This window comes from Taudactylus pleione, unplaced genomic scaffold (genome assembly GCF_031769625.1).
Source record: "Taudactylus pleione unplaced genomic scaffold, aTauple2 ptg000828l, whole genome shotgun sequence".
Taxonomy (NCBI): domain Eukaryota; kingdom Metazoa; phylum Chordata; class Amphibia; order Anura; family Myobatrachidae; genus Taudactylus; species Taudactylus pleione.
The window spans coordinates 455,604-475,233 of NW_028285230.1; the positions used below are offsets into that span (position 1 = coordinate 455,604).

The 19,630-nt window shown below is 44.2% G+C and overlaps 1 protein-coding gene across 1 annotated transcript in view; it reads right to left on the reverse strand.

Annotated features, from left to right (window-relative positions):
- Positions 1–4,662: 4,662 nt before the first annotated feature.
- Positions 4,663–19,630, reverse strand: part of LOC148474580 (speedy protein 1-A-like) — a 54,698-nt gene continuing 39,730 nt past the window's right edge. The window contains exons 2-6 of the mRNA XM_088458386.1: positions 9,591–9,709; positions 8,944–9,002; positions 8,712–8,797; positions 6,931–7,084; positions 4,663–5,017 (exon numbers count right to left, since the gene is read on the reverse strand). Of these exons, the coding sequence (XP_088314512.1) occupies positions 4,862–5,017; positions 6,931–7,084; positions 8,712–8,797; positions 8,944–9,002; positions 9,591–9,696 (561 nt within the window). The 5' untranslated portion in view covers positions 9,697–9,709 and the 3' untranslated portion in view covers positions 4,663–4,861. The remainder of the gene's footprint in view (positions 5,018–6,930; positions 7,085–8,711; positions 8,798–8,943; positions 9,003–9,590; positions 9,710–19,630) is intronic.

Here is a 19,630-nt window from a genome sequence, read left to right on the forward strand (position 1 = left end):
TTTTGCTCTCTCTCTGATGGGTTTGTTTTGATTTTTCAGCCTAGTGACAGCTCTTTGGATCTCATATTGAGAGTCGACAGCAACTGATTCCAAATGCAAATGTCACACCTAGAATCAACTCCAGACCTTTTACCTGCTTAATTGATAATGAAATAACGAGGGAATAGCCCACACCTGTCCATGAAATAGCTTTTGAGTTGATAGTCCCATTACTTTTGGCCCCTTAAAAAGTGGGAGGCACATATAGAAACCGTTGTAATTCCTACACCATTCACCTGATTTGGATGTAATGACCCTCAAATGAAATCTGAAAGTCTGCAGTTAAAGCACATCTTGTTTGTTTCATATCAAAGCCATTGTGGTGGTGAATAGAGGCCAAAATATGAAACTTCTGTCAATGTCCCAATAGTTATGCACCTGACTATATATATGTATATTTTGCATATATGTGTGTGTGTGTATACATATATATATATATATATATATATATATATATATGACGTGTGTATATACATATATATGTATGTGTGTATATAGAGTAAATATATATATAATTAAATATACATATATTTATATATATATATATATATGACAAAGTAATACATATAATATACGATATATATATCATATATAATATATCGTATATTTGATATATATATATATATCTCATATATAATATATATCATATGTATGAGGTATCTGAGAATAGGGAGGGAGCAGGGGAGAGAGGGGGCTCACAGAGCTCGCCGGAGGACCCTGGCAGCCTTGCACTGTGCTGCATCTGCTGACTGGTTGTGATGTTGGAGGAGGCTGGAGGCGGGCCACGGAGGAGATGGAGACGGAGCCGCCAGTGGTGACGGCTCCGGGCTCTGCAAAGGCTTATGGGAGGAGCTGCTGCGGCAGCTCCCCCGTTGGCCTTTTTTTTTTCTGTGCAAGCTGCCCGATCGGAGCTTAAAGTTCCGATCACAGCAACAAAGCCCTGGGGCGGGGGGGTCAATGAGTGACGGGCAAGTTGAGCAGCCACCGGCCACCAAAGGCACCAGCGCAGCGGGACCTGGCTCAGAGTCCTGGCGGCAGGCAGCTCCGTGAAAGAAAAAAAAAAAAGGTTCATTAGGAGGATGTGGCCGGAGACAGTGTGTGGGGGCCCCCTATGTGTGGGGCCCCAGGACGACCGCCCCTATCGTCCATTTTATAATCCCGCCCTGTCCGTAGCTATTCTCAATTGTGTATTTTTCTTTTATTGTTCCGTTGCAAATATTTGGAGATATGAAATAATATCTTGATGAATCCTTTACAGGACGTATGACTGCGCCTGGCATCTTATCCATATCATGAATATGTTTAAGGGATAAATCTTTCTAAAACCATATCCCTATATAGGAAAGGTTGAAAGGGGAATAAGTTGAATTCTATGCAATGTATATTCAACAGTTTGACGCATTCATACTACTATTTTCAGTCTGGTTTCCAGTAATAATCTTTATTTTCATAATCTTTTATGGAAAAGAAGACATTATTATATGTTTTCTAAAACAGTCTCAGAGCAGCGGCCCTGGCCATCAGACCTGGTTTTCGTTGCAACTACACATTAATATCACGGTATTATAGATATCAGTATTATTCCCATGATATTGTGATGATATTGTCAATCCCGAATCTCGCCAGAATATGGATACAGGATCTCCGGGTTGGCCATCCCTGCATTATAGCCATATAGCCAGAGTGGTGTAATGAAGTATTACTGACAGCTCCTAAAGCTGGGTACACACGTGTCCAATCCTCAGGAGATCAGACTCCAGATCAGACTGTTTGTACAATCTTACTGCAGACCTGGTGGCAGATTCTACATCCAGTCTATGCATACTGTATGTAACACATTTACAAAAGCAAAATTATTAGGTGCTTGATTGGAAAATCTCTCTCTTCCCAAAACAGCTTTGATTTGGGCCCGGTCATTAAAATTACACATTAGCAGTTATTCTGCATTGTTCCGGAGACCCCACTATGAATAAACAAGGGTCCTGTCCTCTCCTTCTGTTTTACCACCTGAATTCTTATATAACTTTAATCATCTGAGGGGTGTCCCGTGCATACACCATAAAATTATAAAGCATTCTAACGTAACCATAATATCAATAAAGACTCGGAGACATAAATTTGGCAGAATCATTTGTTAGCTATTTATTAAACACATATTAGGAATATTTAAATGGTTTGGGTATGGGAGACCGACAGTCGGGATGCTGGCTGTCAAAATATAGACAGTGGCATCCCGATACTCAGAATCCTGACAGGGGCTGAGTAAGTATTCTAACCCCCCTTCACCCTCTAGCTCTAACCCACCCTTCCTGCAGCCCAACCCTAAAGCTCCCCGTTAGTGCCTAAACCTAACCCTCACCCCTCAGTGCCTAACCGTTACCCCATCCCCGGTAGTGCCTAAACCAAACCCCCCCATCCGCAGCCTAACCCTAACCTTCTCCTCCCACAGCCTAACCCTAACACCTGTGGTGCCTAAACCTAACCCCCCCACAGCTAACAGCTAACCAGGCCCACTATACTTACGTTCGGGATGCCAGCTATTGGGATTCCGGTGTTGGCATCTCAACTGACATCATGATTCCGGCGCCGGTGTTCTAGGCCACGGTTGGGATTCCGGCACCGGGATTTCAACCGCCAGCATCCCGTGCGGCAGTCCCATAACTACATCCCATTTAAATAAGCTTAAATGATCATTGATCGCGGGTCCTATAGTAACCAGGTTGGCCTGCATGCACGGGCAATGGACGATATCCTTATCATACATACGTGCCCGCACATTGCAGGTCATTGGTGGGTTGGAAGGGACCAAAAAATGCACGATATGAACGATAACAATATAATTGATATCGTTATCGTGCATTTTAGTCGTCCCGTGTGTATGCACCTTAAGGAGGGAGAGACATAATAAAACATTCAATTATTTTTAAATTAAAACTTAATGAACAGGAGAATCTGCCAAAAAAAAAAAATGTGCGGAATTAAATGCCAACCTGATCAAGACAAGCTTCAGTGCCAATTAGAAGCAACATAGAGACACATGAGGGTAAAGGCGGAATAAGGAGGAGAACATAGTAGGAGAGTGGGGGAGGGGAGGGTATGAGAGAAGAGCAAGGATAACACAAGTAAACTCGGCCGGAGGTAAAACCAAAAACCTGCTGAGGGACAAAAGAATTCTAATTATTATTATCATTGCCAATTAGCCGAATTAAGTCCGTCAGTTCAGGCAAAAAAAGGCCAAATCCCTCCAGACTTCCGCTGCCAACAGCGACAAGTAGCTAGTCCCCGAGTAGGGTAGACAAGGGGGAACGAGACACACAAGACAACAAAGACATAGTAATTACCCACTGCTTCCCCCTCCACCCACTGCCTCTCCCTGTCACGCTCTACCTCTCCCTGTCACCCTCTACCTCTCCCTGTCATCCTCTACCTCTCCCTACCACCCACTGCCTCTCCCTGTCACCCTCTTCCATCTTTCCCTGTCATCCTCTACCTCTCCCTGTCACCCTCTACCTCTCCCTGTCACCGTCTACCTCTCCCTGTCACCGTCTACCTCTCCCTATCACCCTCTACCTCTCCCTGTCACCCTCTACCTCTCCCTGTCACCCTCTACCTCTCCCTGTCATCCTCTACCTCTCCCTACCACCCACTGCCTCTCCCTGTCACCCTCTACCTCTCCCTGTCACCCTCTACCTCTCCCTGTCATCCTCTACCTCTCCCTATCACCCACTACCTCTCCCTCTCATCCTCTACCTCTCCCGGTCACCCTCTACCTCTCCCTGTCGTCCTCTACCTCTCCCTGTCACCCTCTACAAATCCCTGTCATCCTCTACCTCTCCCTGTCACCCTCTACAAATCCCTGTCATCCTCTACCTCTCCCTGTCACCCCTCTACCTCTCCCTGTCATCCTCTACCTCTCCCTGTCATCCTCTTCCTCTCCCTATCACCCTCTACCTCTCCCTGTCATCCTCTGCCTCTCCCTGTCACCCTCTGCCTCTCCCTGTCACAGACTGCCTCTTACTGGCACTATCTGATTCTCCCTGTCATCCTCTACCTCTACCTGCCCTCCACTGCCTCTCTATCACCCACAGCCTCCCCCTGCCATCCACTATTTCCCCAGTCACCACCTGACACCCACTGCCTCTCACTAACACCCTCTGCTTCTCACTGTCACCCAATGCCATTTTCTGTCACCCTCTCCCTGCTACTTATAGCCTCTCCCTACCATCCTCCACCTCTCCCTGTCATCCTCTACCTCTCCCTGTCATCCTCTACCTCTCCCTGTCATCCTCTACCTCTCCCTGTCATCCACTACCTCTCCCTGCCACCCACTGATTCTTCCTGCCACCCTCTTCCTCTCCATGTAACCCATTGCCATTCCCTGTCATCCTCTCCCTACCACCCTCCACCTCTCCCTGTCATCCTCTACCTCTCCCTACCACACACTGCCTCTCCCTACCACCCTCCACCTCTCCCTGTTATCCTGTATATCTCCCTGCCACCCACTGACTCTCCCTGCCACCCTATGCCTCTTTCTTCCCCTGCCCCCCACAGCCTTCCTCTGCCACCCACTGTTTCCCCAGTCACCACCTAACACCCACTGCCTTTCCAGTCATCCACTACCACTCTCTACCTCTCACTGTCACCCTCTGCCTTTCCAGTTACCCACTGCCACCCTTTGCCTCTAACTGTCACTCTCTGCCACTCATTGTCACCCTCTGACACCCTGGGCCTCTCCACATCACCCTCTGCCTCTCCCCATCACACTATACTTCTCCCTGTGCTGCTCTCAGGATATTTCCTTCCTCCTCTGGATGTAGCAGCTCTAGAGCAGTGAGCAGGAGGGGACTCCGGGCTGCTGAGGAGGAGGGTCACACAGATGACAAGCTGGGATTGGACGCCCAGGATATGTCCTTATTGCCCAGCCATGGTGGATTTTGCGCTCTCTCCTCCATGCAGAGTGACTGTCGTCTCTCATCACCTAGTATAAGAAAACTGTAATTTAGATGAGACCACACAAGTGATTCTGAGGGTCATGATCAGCTCACAGAATAATGATACATCTTGTGGGGCCCAGAATCTGTTCTCTGGGCCTCTGACTGACAGATATGATTGTCTGGGGCTTATGCAGAGTGTTATAATTATTATAAAGGGCATGTGCAAAAATAATGTATCTCTGCCTATACCAGAGCCTGAGATATAGCAGATGTCACAGACGGGATGTAGTCAGTGTGGGTCGACATTTACAATGTTGACATTCTGAATGTCGACACCACAACAACAATGACGTCAACATTGTTAAACTGTCATTGACATAGCCAACGATGACAATATGACCATGTCGACATGCTTGTGGTGACATGATTAATGACACCAGTATGACTGTAGACCTATCATACCACCATACCGCACCCATCACAGACTTCAGTAACACGGCTAATCTCTCTCCGCAGACATAACTCCCCTTCTCGTGTGGGAATAAGTTTTGCTTAAACACGGTGACAACACTGATAGTCTATACCCGGGGGACAGACAGCATCTTCTGCAGAGCAATGTGACACCTGAGTTATCAGCTAGAAAAGCTCAGCACCAGCGCTCTGCAATAGTTCCTATTGGCTATAGGGAAATGCTGGGAAATTGTTACCATGTATAATGAGGAAAATGTTCCCTGTTACATGTAACCTCACTGATACACGTGTGACCTATTCCCCAGTGACAATATGCCCAGCCCTGTATGCCAATGCTTTACCCTATACACATTCAGGGCATGATGCTGGTATATAATAAGGGGCCTATTTATCAAAGAGTATTTGCGGGATATACCCCGGGGAAACAAAAAAGTTTCTTCAGGAAAATGTATCAAGAGAAGGTTCTGTTTGCAGTCACTTTACTTTTACACATCATAGGAGCAGACCCCTACCAGAGCCCATGTCCCTGCATGTGTATGTAATGTATCCTGGTACATAATGTCTTATTGTTATGATAATAAATTATAATTAAAACCAGATAACTAATAAATGGGCCCCTAGGAGAGATCCCCATCTACAGAGGGACAGCTTTGTTTTGTGTAACGTTCCTCAGTGTTGGGTAGAGGTTCATTGTTTTACTGACTTTGTCTTCTTCATAGTTATTATCATTTATTTATATAGTGCCACTAATTACACAGCGCTGTACAGAGAGTATTTGTCATTCACATCATCCCTGTCCCATCGGAGCTTACAGTGTCGGCAGCCAATTACACTACCAGTACTTAGTTGGAGTGTAGGAGGTAACACGAGTACCTGGAGGAGAACCATGCAAGCAACTGAAGAACATAAAAACTCTGCACAGCTACAGGGCTGGTCAGTAATCAAACTCATATCCCCAGCGGTGTGAGACAACAATGCTAACCATTGTGCTACTGTGTTGCCCAGTTCACACGTAGAGAATTCCCCACTTTACACTTATGAGTATAAAACAAGGAAGCACAGCCTGTCTGTAAGTGGGATTCTGTCTCAGCTCATCAGCCTACGCTGAATACCCTGTGTGTAGAGCATTGGCCATATCAATGGCTTTCACTGGAAACAATTCACCCTTAGATGAATCTGGGTATTATCATACTGCAACTATATTATGTAACTAGCAGGGACTGAAAGGACTGAAAACATTTTTTTAATGTCTCAATGATGTTGCAGCTGATGCAGAGAATCCATAACTTGCACAAAGCACAATAATTATGTTATTCCCAAATGCTCCAGATCTTCATCTTGTTACACTGGAATGAAATGTGTTTTCTCAGATACATGAAACGTTACACTGCTCATTGTTGATAAGGGAGCTGGTGTGTACATAACTCTGCCATATACCGCACCTGTACACACATATATCCAACACTCATTGTACCGTGTTACACACCTCGTCCAGTTCTTCCTGAGTCACAAATGTTTGATGCTGCATTCTGTGCCACAGGGCGTCCTTCACCTTCCAGAATCTCTTGAGTAGTGGTCTGAAGCGGACAGTCTGGCGTTCCATCTGCTGGTGATCCTCCTCCATCTGGTTTGCAAGATACCTACAGAAACAGACCATGAGGAGTAAGGTATGTGCCGTATAGTCACCAACTACAGCTAGATGTATGAGGACACATCTGTACATGCGTGCACCAGGCCCAGTACATGCTCAGAGGAGAACGGGGGCCTCTAGATCGGTCAGTAACTATTACAGCTCTGGATGGTGCCTCCATGGCGGCTGGGTGTTGCTCAGATGTCACTGTGACAAATGAGGGAGGAGTCAGTGTGATAAGAACATCATTACTGCCATGATATACAGTGATAAACATGAGAGGTACGGCCGTGGGCAGTCTCTCAGTAATACATATACCCCAGTGTGCTGCCCAGTGTGGTGACAGCTATGTGCTTCTCTTATACAGCAAATTGGGGAGAGATAGGGAGAAATCTTCCTCCTATGTATTAAACCTTCTAAAGAGTGGAGAACTGGAGAAGTTGGCCATAGCAACCAATCAGCTCCTAGCTAGCATTTATCAAGTACAATCCATAAAATAATAGGTACAAGCTGATTGGTTGCTATTGGCAACTTCTCCACTTCTGAACTCCTACAGTCATTAGAAGGTTTAATACATCTCTCATAGGATGGGATGTACCAAGTATTACATATACTATGTGATACATCACGCTCCTTGGGCACTAACATCTTGGCATACTTACCGCCGGTCACCGCCTCCCTGCTGATCGCATATGCACTAACATATGCGATCAGTACAGCAAAGGACAGCTATTCCGATAAGAGCTGTCCTTTGCAATCTGCCCTGCACTGTGGACTTCCAGGTTTATGACCCGGGAGTCCATCTGCACATGCGCAGATTGACGAGACGGCCGCGGGGCATGCTGGGAGGGATCCGATCGGATCCCTCCTTGCAGCGTGATGCGGTAGAAGCCCACAGGCTTCTATAGGGTAACGCCAACAAAAGCTAGCGTTACCTTCCGCATTAGAGCCCGGCGGGCAGCTGATTGATGCATGCGGAAAATGCGGGAAACGGGTTTTACGCATTTTCTGTTTAGTGCATCCTGGCCCTTATCACATGCATACTGACATGTAGTAACACCAGTATGCATCATTCCTTACCTCCCAGGACAGCTCTTCTGATGTACAGCAAAGTGCTGACTTCCGGGTTTATGACCCATGAGTCCTATTGCACATGTGTGACCGGGGGCCTGAGCTTGTGTAATCAGCGTTTGGTTCCCTCTCTGTGTAAAGTATCCCATAGGCTCCTATAGGTAACGCAACCTACAGAATGCTCAGACTATCATGCAGGAGCTCCGGAACGTTTCTCACTCATAGTTTCTGTATAATGTGGGATATATCATTTGAACACATTGGTATAAGTGTAATAGTCTGTAATTTGTCAACAGTGCAGATTCTTCATTGATTTTTCCACTAGACGTAAAGTGACAATTTTCTTAAAGGCAAAACTGACCAGGAATAGGTTTACTAATACATTTCTGCTTTAAATCCAACTGCATATATCAACAGATCACATCCTATTACATTTGGCCCTGTCTCCTTTATTATGTGGACAGTAACTAGTATTTATGTCAGTAAATAACCTATAACATGGCTAAAAAGTTATTCGGGGCTATATTTCCAGCTGTATCTGACCAATCACAGTGGGGAATACTTACAGTGCGCTGTAAAAATTGAGCCAGGTGTATTCACTGACAGTCAGGCCGGATCTCAGGAAATACACCAACACCATGGCCAGCAGGTACTAGGATAGAAATAGCAGTTATATAGTCAGAATGGAGAAACGCGTGTGTATGTACATACCTCAGCAGTCCTATTTCCCACCTATTACACACTACTGAGTATGAATATAAGGAGATAGTAATAGATAAGTAACAATAACATAAATACCTTGTCTGACATTTCCTTGCAGCTGTCTAACTCCAGGAACCTCTTGGTGCAATCTTCCTCTGCAATGAGAAGCAGTAATGGTGCCATGTTATATGATATAGTGGCCAATATGTATATAGACTTTTCTGCAGGTAACTGTGAAGAAGAGTTGGTGTTGCCTATAGCAGCCAATCAGGCATTTGCTTTTATTTATATACTACTAGAAAATGACAGAATCTCATTGGATGAAATGGACACTGACGTTTCTACACAGTTACACATAGAGTATTATCCCTTATGCCATAAATGCAGTAATGTGACATATTAGGCAAAACAGTACAAGGGAATGTTATCATAGTAACGGTGAAATGATATTGTGCTGGGATGGGCGTACTCTGCCACCATGAGTTATAGGGCCTGATGCTTGTGTACTGTACATACAACACTCACATGGGAATGCTATTTGTACAGACCACAGGGCCAGGAACAGGACAAACCTTTCCCTAGCCCCATTGCTGGACACTCCGGCTGAGATGTGGGGGGTGCAGGTATGAGGGGGGTCCCTACATCTGTACAGCGGTGATTAGTAAAGTCACTGTAATAGTAGCGTCTGTTATACAGTAGGCGATGTCTGTGGTGTGAATAAATGGTAAAGCAATAAGCCGTACCCAGCAGTACATAAAAGGCCGCTTTCTCCTCCAGTGTTGGTGTAGGAAACTGTCTGCCTTGGTCCTCTCCACCGACGTCCAGTCTTCTCTTCTTTGCTGGCTGCATCTCTGCGCTCGTCCTGCGGTGATAAATGATTCTATGATATATATGGTAATACTGATGATACTTATTTATACATGAAAGATTAGATAAGTGATCTGTCATCCATAAATGTACGCCTGCAATTCATAGTGTAATGTGGAAATGCAGCGACATGTTATCCTAGCACATGAGGCCACATACTGCTGGGGGAACTGGCGCTATAACATGGGGATACAGCTACGTTTACAGGACTACAGGCCGAGCTGACTACACACAGGGGGAAGAGAGTAATAATGTAACTTCATATCCTCCTACTAACACTCTATAGCTATATACTTCTCTCATATTATCTTTTCCTCCCAATATCCTACATGCTCCAGCCTCATGTATGTGTTACAGTAACTATGAGACTGAGGGGGCAGCAGCAGGGTTGCCTACCTTTAATATTCTCTTCCCGGGAGAAGCCCGGGTAAGAGAAGCAGCAGGGGGCCGACGGGGGCGGGGCTTGACGATTCGTGTCACTAAGCCCCGCCCCCTTCGTGGTAAAATTGCCGCGATTGGGCACAATTTACATAGGGGGCGGGGCCAAATGCTGTGATTCATGCAGAATCACAGCTTAAGCCCCGCCCCCTTCACGGAGACCCGCGATTGCCGTGGGTATTCTCCTAATTCTGCCCACTTCACTAGGAAGTGGGCAGAATGCGGGAGAAATGCCTACCCTTCCGGGGGTGCGGGGGGTTACCCGAAAAATCGGGAGCCTCCCGCGAAAACCGGGAGGGTAGGCATGTATGGGCAGCTGACTGTTTATATCATGTGTCCTCTATCTCTGTGTGACTATATTTATAATGCCAGTGGTGCACTCAGGGGGAGGGGGTGTCCCAGTATTCAGAAACCCACCCATCATCATCTGTCCAGAAACTGCCTCACTAACATAAATAAAGCATCCGTGGCATGTTTTTTTTCTAATAAATATTAGATATATATCTATAACAAGGTTAGGTCCAAATCTATCGCCTGATTTCCGAGATTTAGGCTAATGCAATCACATCTTCTTACAGATCACAGTTGCTATAATAAGCTAATGTCTTCCAAAGCTTAACAGCATAGGAACGCCCACTGCTGCCTTCTCATATCCATCCCAATACATACAACAGCATAAACATTGGTAACAGTGACGCAGATCGGCCATCTATGCAGCTTGTAAGTCACGTCTGACCTGCCTCACACACTGAAGCTCTCCTGACGCACAGGGAGATCTCATGCTGGGAAGGAGATCACAATTGCTTATATATGCACACCCATGATCGGAGTTTAAACGGTCCCGACACACCTGTGTTTGAATGGGCCAACCCCAGTTACCTCCCCCAAACGCTGACTTCCTGTCACTGACTTTGCGAGTGATTCCTCTGTGCTCAATCTGCCTAAATATCGGCATTGCATAAATCTCAGAATCAGGCCTTATATTTCCCTAGTTATATGGGGTCTATTTACTAAGACATGGGTGGAGATAAAGTGAACAGAGATAAAGTACCAGCCAATCAGCTCCTAACTTCCATGTCACAGGCTGTGTTTGAAAAATGACAGGAGCTGATTGGCTGGTAATTTATCTCCATTCACTTTATCTCCTTCAAAGGCTTAGTAAATAGACCCCTTAGGCCCTTACACGCCTTACCCCCTCCACTACTCTTCCTATAACCCTATAACCTACTATACGTAGTGACTGGCTTATTGCACTCACCCGCTGTCCAGTTCTCTGCTACTATCCTCCCTCACACCTAACAGAGAACGACTCCAAACAGAAGAAATGTATTAAAAAAAGACTTAGGTAACAATTAACAATAAAGTAAATTTAGAATCAACAAATAGAGTGTAAATCTCAATATTTTACATTGATTTACACTGTGTAATTTACTTAAATCCTATATTAGCAAAACTATATTATATATAATAAAAGCTGTTTAGCTGGTAAATTTTGAAAAAAATAGTAATATATATATATTATACCCCACCAAACAGCTATATATATATATTATATAGAAATGTTATATTAATAATTAGTTGGGTAATAAAAAGTGATTTAATAAAATGTAAAAATAGATAAGAGAAACAGATAGATATAGTAATAAATGGAGATAATTAGCCAGTAGTTCAGCTCCTCAGTGGTCAGGCAGATGCGTCACCATCAGTCACCATCAGGCATCTGAGCTCACGGCCAGTTTGAAAATAACCAACTGATGTTGCCATGGCGACCACCAGACTTAAAGGGCCACTACAGCTCACTTTCTGCATTACATTACGCGACTAATAGTAACATTTACAATTACATATCTATGAAATATATATCAGGGACATCTCACATATTATAATATGTGACATGAGGCAGTGTTTGTGGTGGAAGACTCTGTCAGATGCATACCATGTTTCCTGTCTTTAGGACTATGAAAAGTGCCTGTAGTTAGCCTCTCCCTGGGTTCATTTAACATGCTCGCAGTGTTTATAGAGGCTATCAGTAGAGGGTTGGCTACTACGGGGCCCTGAGGTGAGCCTGGCCAGGCAATGCTGGGTCACCCATCTAAGGCCCGTGCCAGGGGCATATTAAGAGAGGAGGGGTCCCATGTGCATTCCCTGTACAGGGCCCCCTCCTCTCTCCCCGGTGGCTACAATTAGACTAAAGACTGACCGCTGGCGGCCCCAGTATCAGTAGACTCTGACCACTAGTCTGTGCCCAGAGTCTACTGCACATGCGCAGGTTGCAGGGGAAATGGTGCTGCCGCCATTTTCCCAGCTATTTCCTTACTGGTGCGGAGGCCATTTTCCAGCATTTTGTGCAGGGCTGAGACACCCGACATGTGACCTCGGAGAGATATTATAAAATATGGGTGCAGGGTGTGCCATGTGGGTCCCCCCTGGACCTGGGGGCCCATGTGCACCGCACACCCTGCACCCATTATTGATATGCCCCTGGCTCTTGCTCTTTGCCATGGGCCCAGTATTGCCATGTTCCTCCCCTGTCTATCAGTGGCAGTGTACTTGGATCTCTGTGTTTGCACTGTCTGCTATATGCAGCAAATGCAGAGTCCTACTTACCTTCTCTCCTGCAATGTCTGGGAGACTCACAAATATTGGGGAGCCCAAGAGAGAAGTCAACACTCCCGCATCCCATCTACTTCTGCAGTGAAGCGGGTGATGCAAATCTCTGTGAATGCATAATCCTGACCTCGCCTCCCGCCTCAAATGCCACAAGATATAAACTAAAAATGCATATAAGACGTACAGTACTGCCTCCTACAGGCTACATCTTACTAGAAAAAAAGAGGTTTATAAAAAGGCGCTGTCAGATGGGGCACCTCAGAAGTAGCGGGTTTGCACCTGTAGATGTTGGGGGAGTTATGTTATCCGGGCATCAGCTCTCTGTTTTGTGCAGAGTCCCAAACTTATAGGACTCAATAAGGGTGCAGTGGATTTGCAACTGATCCAAATAGAAGGTCCAACCAGAGTGCAGTGAATTGCATAAATTCAAATAATACCAGTGGTGTACCCCCTAACGCGTTTCTCTGTCATCCGACAGCTTCCTCAGAGGCAATGGGTGTCTCCTACATAAAAACAGCTCAAATATATATACCCTCTCTCATTATCACAACATTGAGTAGCTGAATGTATGGAGGTAAGGACAAGTTAGAATTTGAAACAAAACACTAGAGGCTCAAATATGAATGGATGAATGTATCTTAGTGACCCCCGATGTTGTGTTGCGTCTTGCTCACATAATAGAGTGAGTGTCTGAGGAATTCAGCATTTAAGATGGGTGTTTGTACTCATCTGGGGGTTCATGACTCCAGATTATAATGTTACAGATATATATAATACATATTATCAGCGGTCTAGTGTTTTGATGATCCGCTGTATTCCCACATATCATGGTTATACTGTGTCAAATTCGATTGTTTATATGGTTGCTTAGCAACCTATGACGCACAATGTATCATCGTCACTAAGGGGTCTATTTATTTAGAAAAATATGTAAACCTGGATGAAAACGTCACTGGGTGGATGTATAAAAATATACCACTAACGGTAATCCCAATAGTATATGAATTATAAAACTTGTGACTAAATCCAGACAAGGAGCGCTATATCAACAATTTATTATATGAGCATAAAAAGACAAGGAATAAATAAAAATATAGATCACACACAATACAAAGTAAAATACATATACGCTGGTTCCGTTTTTGTTTTGCAAAGGTCAAAATAGATACACCCCTGCAGAAGGTGTATCTGGTAACCTATATTCAGTGTAACACTATTTCGATATGGTTCCACAATAAACATCAGCCTCCAGATACATAATAGATACAGATCACCAGTTGTATCAATCCTCCTTTTGCACACATATATATGCGCAGGTTTTTATACAGTCCTTGCTCCACGTGACAAACTGTGGTCACAGCTCGTGTTAAATACGGAGTCACAAACTGATGCAGTTTCACTTGGAATAAATTCTCAGTGCTGATATGCCAATCGATACCAGGTAAATAAAACACTTGTATAGTGAATTGTTTAAAAGTCAAATAAGACACGAGTTCACTCGTGAGGACTCGCAGTCCTTATGGCAGCAATACTTGTCCATATACACAGTGGGGAGAGGATAATAGAGACTACTTAGTGTAAATAAGTCTCAATGATGATACATTACCGCCGGCCGGCTTATGGTAGTGGATATACTGATCCGTCAATCACACGAAGAGGTCCCGAACCTTGCACCCACAGATGTTCTAGCTCTAGCGGCTAGTGTGTATGAACTCCCGGAGTTTGGCTGAACCATTCATCAATCTCGAGCCCGCTCGTTCTTCCAGGTAATAATGAACCAGCTGATGGTGAATAAGGAATCCCTTACGCGTTTCTCCGCTACAAGTCCTTGCGGTTTCGTTAGAGGGTTTCGTCAGAGGGTGGATCTATATTTTTATTTATTCCTTGTCTTTTTATGCTCATATAATAAATTGTTGATATAGCGCTCCTTGTCTGGATTTAGTCACAAGTTTTATAATTTATATACTATTGGGATTACCGTTAGTGATATATTTTTATACATCCACCCAGTGACGTTTTCATCCAGGTTTACATATTTTTGGTTGTTTAGATGTGTTTACAGATATAACACTCTTTAGGAGCAGCTTATTCATAGAAATTTATTTGACACTAAGTTTTATTCTTCACATGCGCCTGAATTATATGTGTAAACATATATATCTTTTTTGTCTATTTATTTAGCCTTAGGCCCGTATTCAATTAGCCGCAAAAAGTCAGAATCCGCGAAAAAGTATCGCCGATTGTGACTTTTCGCCAGGCGGAAACTTATCTCTGTATTCAATTGCAAACACTTTTTGCATACGCGAAACACAATGCAATGTAATAGGCGAAAAGGAATCGCCTCTGAATAGGTGGAGAAAAAATATGCAGAATAGCTATTTTCTGGTGCAAAGGTGGGGAAACCACTCAGCACCATTGGGACAGCACCCAAAGGACAACTGCATTAAAAAAAAAAACTAAAAAAGAATGAGAAACACCCCAAAAAAGCACTTTGAAATGGGGGCAAAAAAGTGCAAAGTGGGGGTACAAACTTAAAAACTAGTGAAATAGACTTTTGGGGGGTCTGCAAGTATGGGTGAGGTGTATTTCTGATTGCAGGTGTTTGCTTCAGGTGCGTTTTTTCCTTTTTTTAAAACTTTACTTTAGCGACTTTAAAGCATGCTAGCACCCATTTTCCAGTACCCCAAATATGATAGGACCACATATTTTCACCCCCAAAATAATGCTTAATACTATTCTTCGCCACTCGTGCAAAGACGCTAATTAGAAAAAATTGACACACCTGAAGTACCCCAAATAGCTTTATTAGGACTATTCAGGGGCATGTACATTGATCCCCAATGTTAGTGCCTCTTTTGGGGGTGTCAGGCTGCTTTCCCCAATTCTGACAGCACTTTTCGCCTGGTTTGCATTCGCCGGGTTGCATTTTCGCGTCTTTTGGAATTGAATACGGCAAATCACTGGTACGCGCACGATGAGTTTCCGCAGCTAAAATATGTGATGTAGGCGAAAAGTCTGGCATGCGAAAGTTTATCGCGTACGCAAATCTGATTGAATACGGGCCTTAGATGGAGATAAAGTGAACGGAGATAAGGTACCAGCCAATCAGCTCCTAACTGCCATGTCAGGCTGTGTTTGAAAAATGACAGTTAGGAGCTGGTTGGCTGGGAATTTATCACTGTCCACTTTATCACCATCCAAGGCTTAGTAAATAGACCCCTTATAGAGATAAACATCAGTTAACATTAGCATATTCTTATATTATGCGGTTAGGTATAGTTGGAATATCCGCTTTATATCATATATTAAACAGTATATTAAGAAGAGGTGATAGTTATTCTCATATAAGCCCACAATATTTCATTATTTCACAATCATGTGTATAATACTCTATCTATATGGATTATCGGTTCTTCAATCGATAGGATTAACCACATTTAGATAACTGAGGATATTTCATGCATAACTAGAAAATAACCCATTTTATTGTAATATATGAAAAATTAATAAATCATAAATCCATATATAAAAACATATATAAAAGGAGGAAAGTTAGAATCCTATCATACTAAACTCAAATGATTTTTAGATTATCTAAATTCCACAATTTACATTTTCATTTATATTGTCTCATAGATTTACTACATGTATGTTATTTCGAAAGAGAGGGAAGAAACTCATGTAATGATATTATTCTATATTAAACCACATGTTAATATATCGTCTCAGGTTCTAGATAGTGTTAAGCTCGCCCAAGTTTATGATTCAGGGCCGAATTCAATTAGAAGCGAAAAGTCCGTTTCGCGATACTTTTTCACCGATAACGTCATTTTTGCTAATTCCATTTATCCCCGTATTCAATTTGTCCGACTTTTCGCCGATGCAACCAGTGGAAAAGTTTTACTAATGGACACCTGGCGGAAAAAAGTGCAGAATTGGGGTTTTGGGGTGCAAAATTGCGACAATCCCCCTAAACCCTTTTTACACCCCCCTTGACACTAAAGTGGGGCTACAAATTTAAGAACTAGCGAAATAGCGTTTGGCGAGGATCTGCAAGTACGGGGGAGGGGTTTTTTTGGATTGCAGGGGTTTGCTGAAGGTGCATTTTTGGCGCTTTTTAATGCTTGACTTTAGCAACTTCAAAATATGCCAGCACCCATTTTCATGTACCCCAAATATGATGGGACTACTTATTTTCCCACCAAAAAATTGATAAATGCTATTCTGTCCCAAAGACGATAAATAGCGCCTATTGAGACCATTCAAAGACCCCAAATAGCTTCAGTACGGCCAATTAGGGGTACCCATAGGGAACCCCCATGTCAGAGCATCTTTGGGGGAGCTGTCAGACTGATTTCCTCAAAAACGATAGAACTTTTCACCCATTTATGTTTCGCCGGGTCCCGTTTTCGCCGATTTCAAATTGAATACGGGGATACGCAGGGACGCGTGCGATACTTTTTCGCACCTGAAACCAGCCATGATGGCGAAAAGTCCGGCAACGGGCCTCAGTCATAAAAAGATAACAACTCACATGATTATAGACATTCATATGAATAAGTAGTTTTATCTTCTTATTGTACATGCTCTATGTTATTCAATACATCAATAATTGTTGTCTCTGGGCCTGATTCCGCAGGGAATGCAAGGGAGAGATCGCACGCACACGGCGGCTGCGCGTTTATGCTAATCAATGCATTTGCACGGAAACCGCAGCACAAGAATGCAGACGCCCAGCAATACATAGTGCCACCCATCTCCCTTTACTCAATGCTCAATCTGTACGCAGGATAGCGCAAACATCGGTAACATCGAGAACCATCGGACCCAGACGCACAATAGAGGATGACCTGACCTGGCGCAGGATCTTGGCCACTTCCTGCGTGCATCGAGTCATCTGGCTGCGTATGCCGCCGCACTGCCTTAATTATGCACGTCCCTATAACGGCACATGCATGCCTGCGTTCGCCCAACCCTCCCCCCGTCACCATCCACAAATGGCACTTCCTGTCAATCAATATCGGAAGGGTCTGCGTGTGGTCTGTGTACCCTTACCTGGTCGTACTGGCTAGTTTGCGCACGTGCTGTGCGATGCATATTCAGTATGAAAACATTTGCCGAGTGCGTGTGTTCTCTGCCTTGCGTCCCTTGCTGAATTAGGCCCAATATCATAAGTGAATCTACTTATATTTCTTTTATTAACCAAAGAAAAAACTCCTGTCAAAAATGTTAGTATTATTATATTATATTATATTATATATCCCAAGCACAAGGCCAAAGCAACGCTGGCATAGCTGAACAACAAAAACATGAAAGTTCCACAGTGGTCAAGTCAAAGTCCACATGTCAGTTCAATTGAAAATTTGTGGCAATATTTTAAAATTCCAGCATCATACAACCAACCTGCACGGACTGGAGCAAATATGCAGAAAAAAGGGCATTATTCACTCCCAAACAGTGGGCTCTCCCAGCTGCTCTCTGCAAGAGACCCCTCTGGCCCACTGGTCCCTGCAGCCCTGCTACCACATTGAAATCTGTGTTCCTGCTCCTGGGGACGACTGAAGGCAGACATCTCAACCTCCGGCGGCCATTTTGTTTTTCTACTCTCCTCTCTGCTATTGTGCAGTAAACACCACCTGAGCTGTCAGTCAGTTCTGGAGAACTGACCATTGCTAGAAGTGTCTCTTCCATGTGAGACATCTTGAAAACCCCGGAATGGTAGGAGGGTGGTAAGTCCCAACAGGGAGGTTAAAGCATTACTCTATAAAATTCCCGGTGAGTGGACCCAAACTAGGGCCACGTTTTAAATGAGCCCACCACTCCCTCCCCTGTAAAATGCACGCCCGAGGCACTTACCCTGCCCCGGAACCGGTGATCTACAAGGGGACTGTCAGGTGAACATCTGGGGATAAGTCCTGGCAAAGTGCAATTACATGCACTGGCTCCCAGCCATTCTACCCACCGGACCCCGTGCTGGCAGGTGAACAACCGACAACCACCTGAGGGGACTACAGAAAAGTACTACACTTTTACGAGTACCGCGCTGTTCATTGCTCGCAATCTGAAGAAGCTTCGCTAAAGGGCAAGAGGATATGCTACCCCCCCTCTCTACATATGTGCTCAGTCTGTTACTCTCTCTAAGGCGACCAACTCCCTTCTCCTAAGTTGCTGAAGCTGATTTCTACCACGCTCTTCCTTCCTCCCATCCTGGGTGACATCCACAGCAACTCGGTACATATTTTACAAGTTGGAACAACGTCTCATTAACATACCGTATTTCTATTCTATTCTATTATCTTTATTTCTCATTGACCGATCTTTGTATTCATATACTCAATCATGGAGAAATATGTTGCGAGGATGCCTCGTGGTCCTAGAGGCTCTCAGACAGCTGAGTCCAAAGCTGGAGAAAAAGATAAAGCTGCAACGATGATGCGGTAGATGCATTATTCAATACTACCAAATATAGCTCTTTCTCTGTGCAAAGGGCCCAAGAATTATCTGACATAATCTCACCTCTTTTGGATATTAAACTGGACCCTCTAACCAAGGCAATCAATTCTGCCACCATGCAGCTTTCACAACACACTAAACGGTTAACTGAGGCCGAGGATCGCATCTCTACCTTGGAAGATGACTTACATGAGGCTAAATCACAACTGCAGCCTCAGGACTCAAACCTAGCCACTTTAAATGACAAAATTGAAGATTTGGAAAATCGCAACAGAAGAAACAATCTCCGCCTCATTGGTCTCTCGGAAATAGTGCGACCTAAAGATCTTCTTTCCTTGGTTTCTAATTGGCTCACTGAGACCATGGGAGTCACATCAGCAACGTCATTATGCATAGTAGAACGGGCACATCGTAT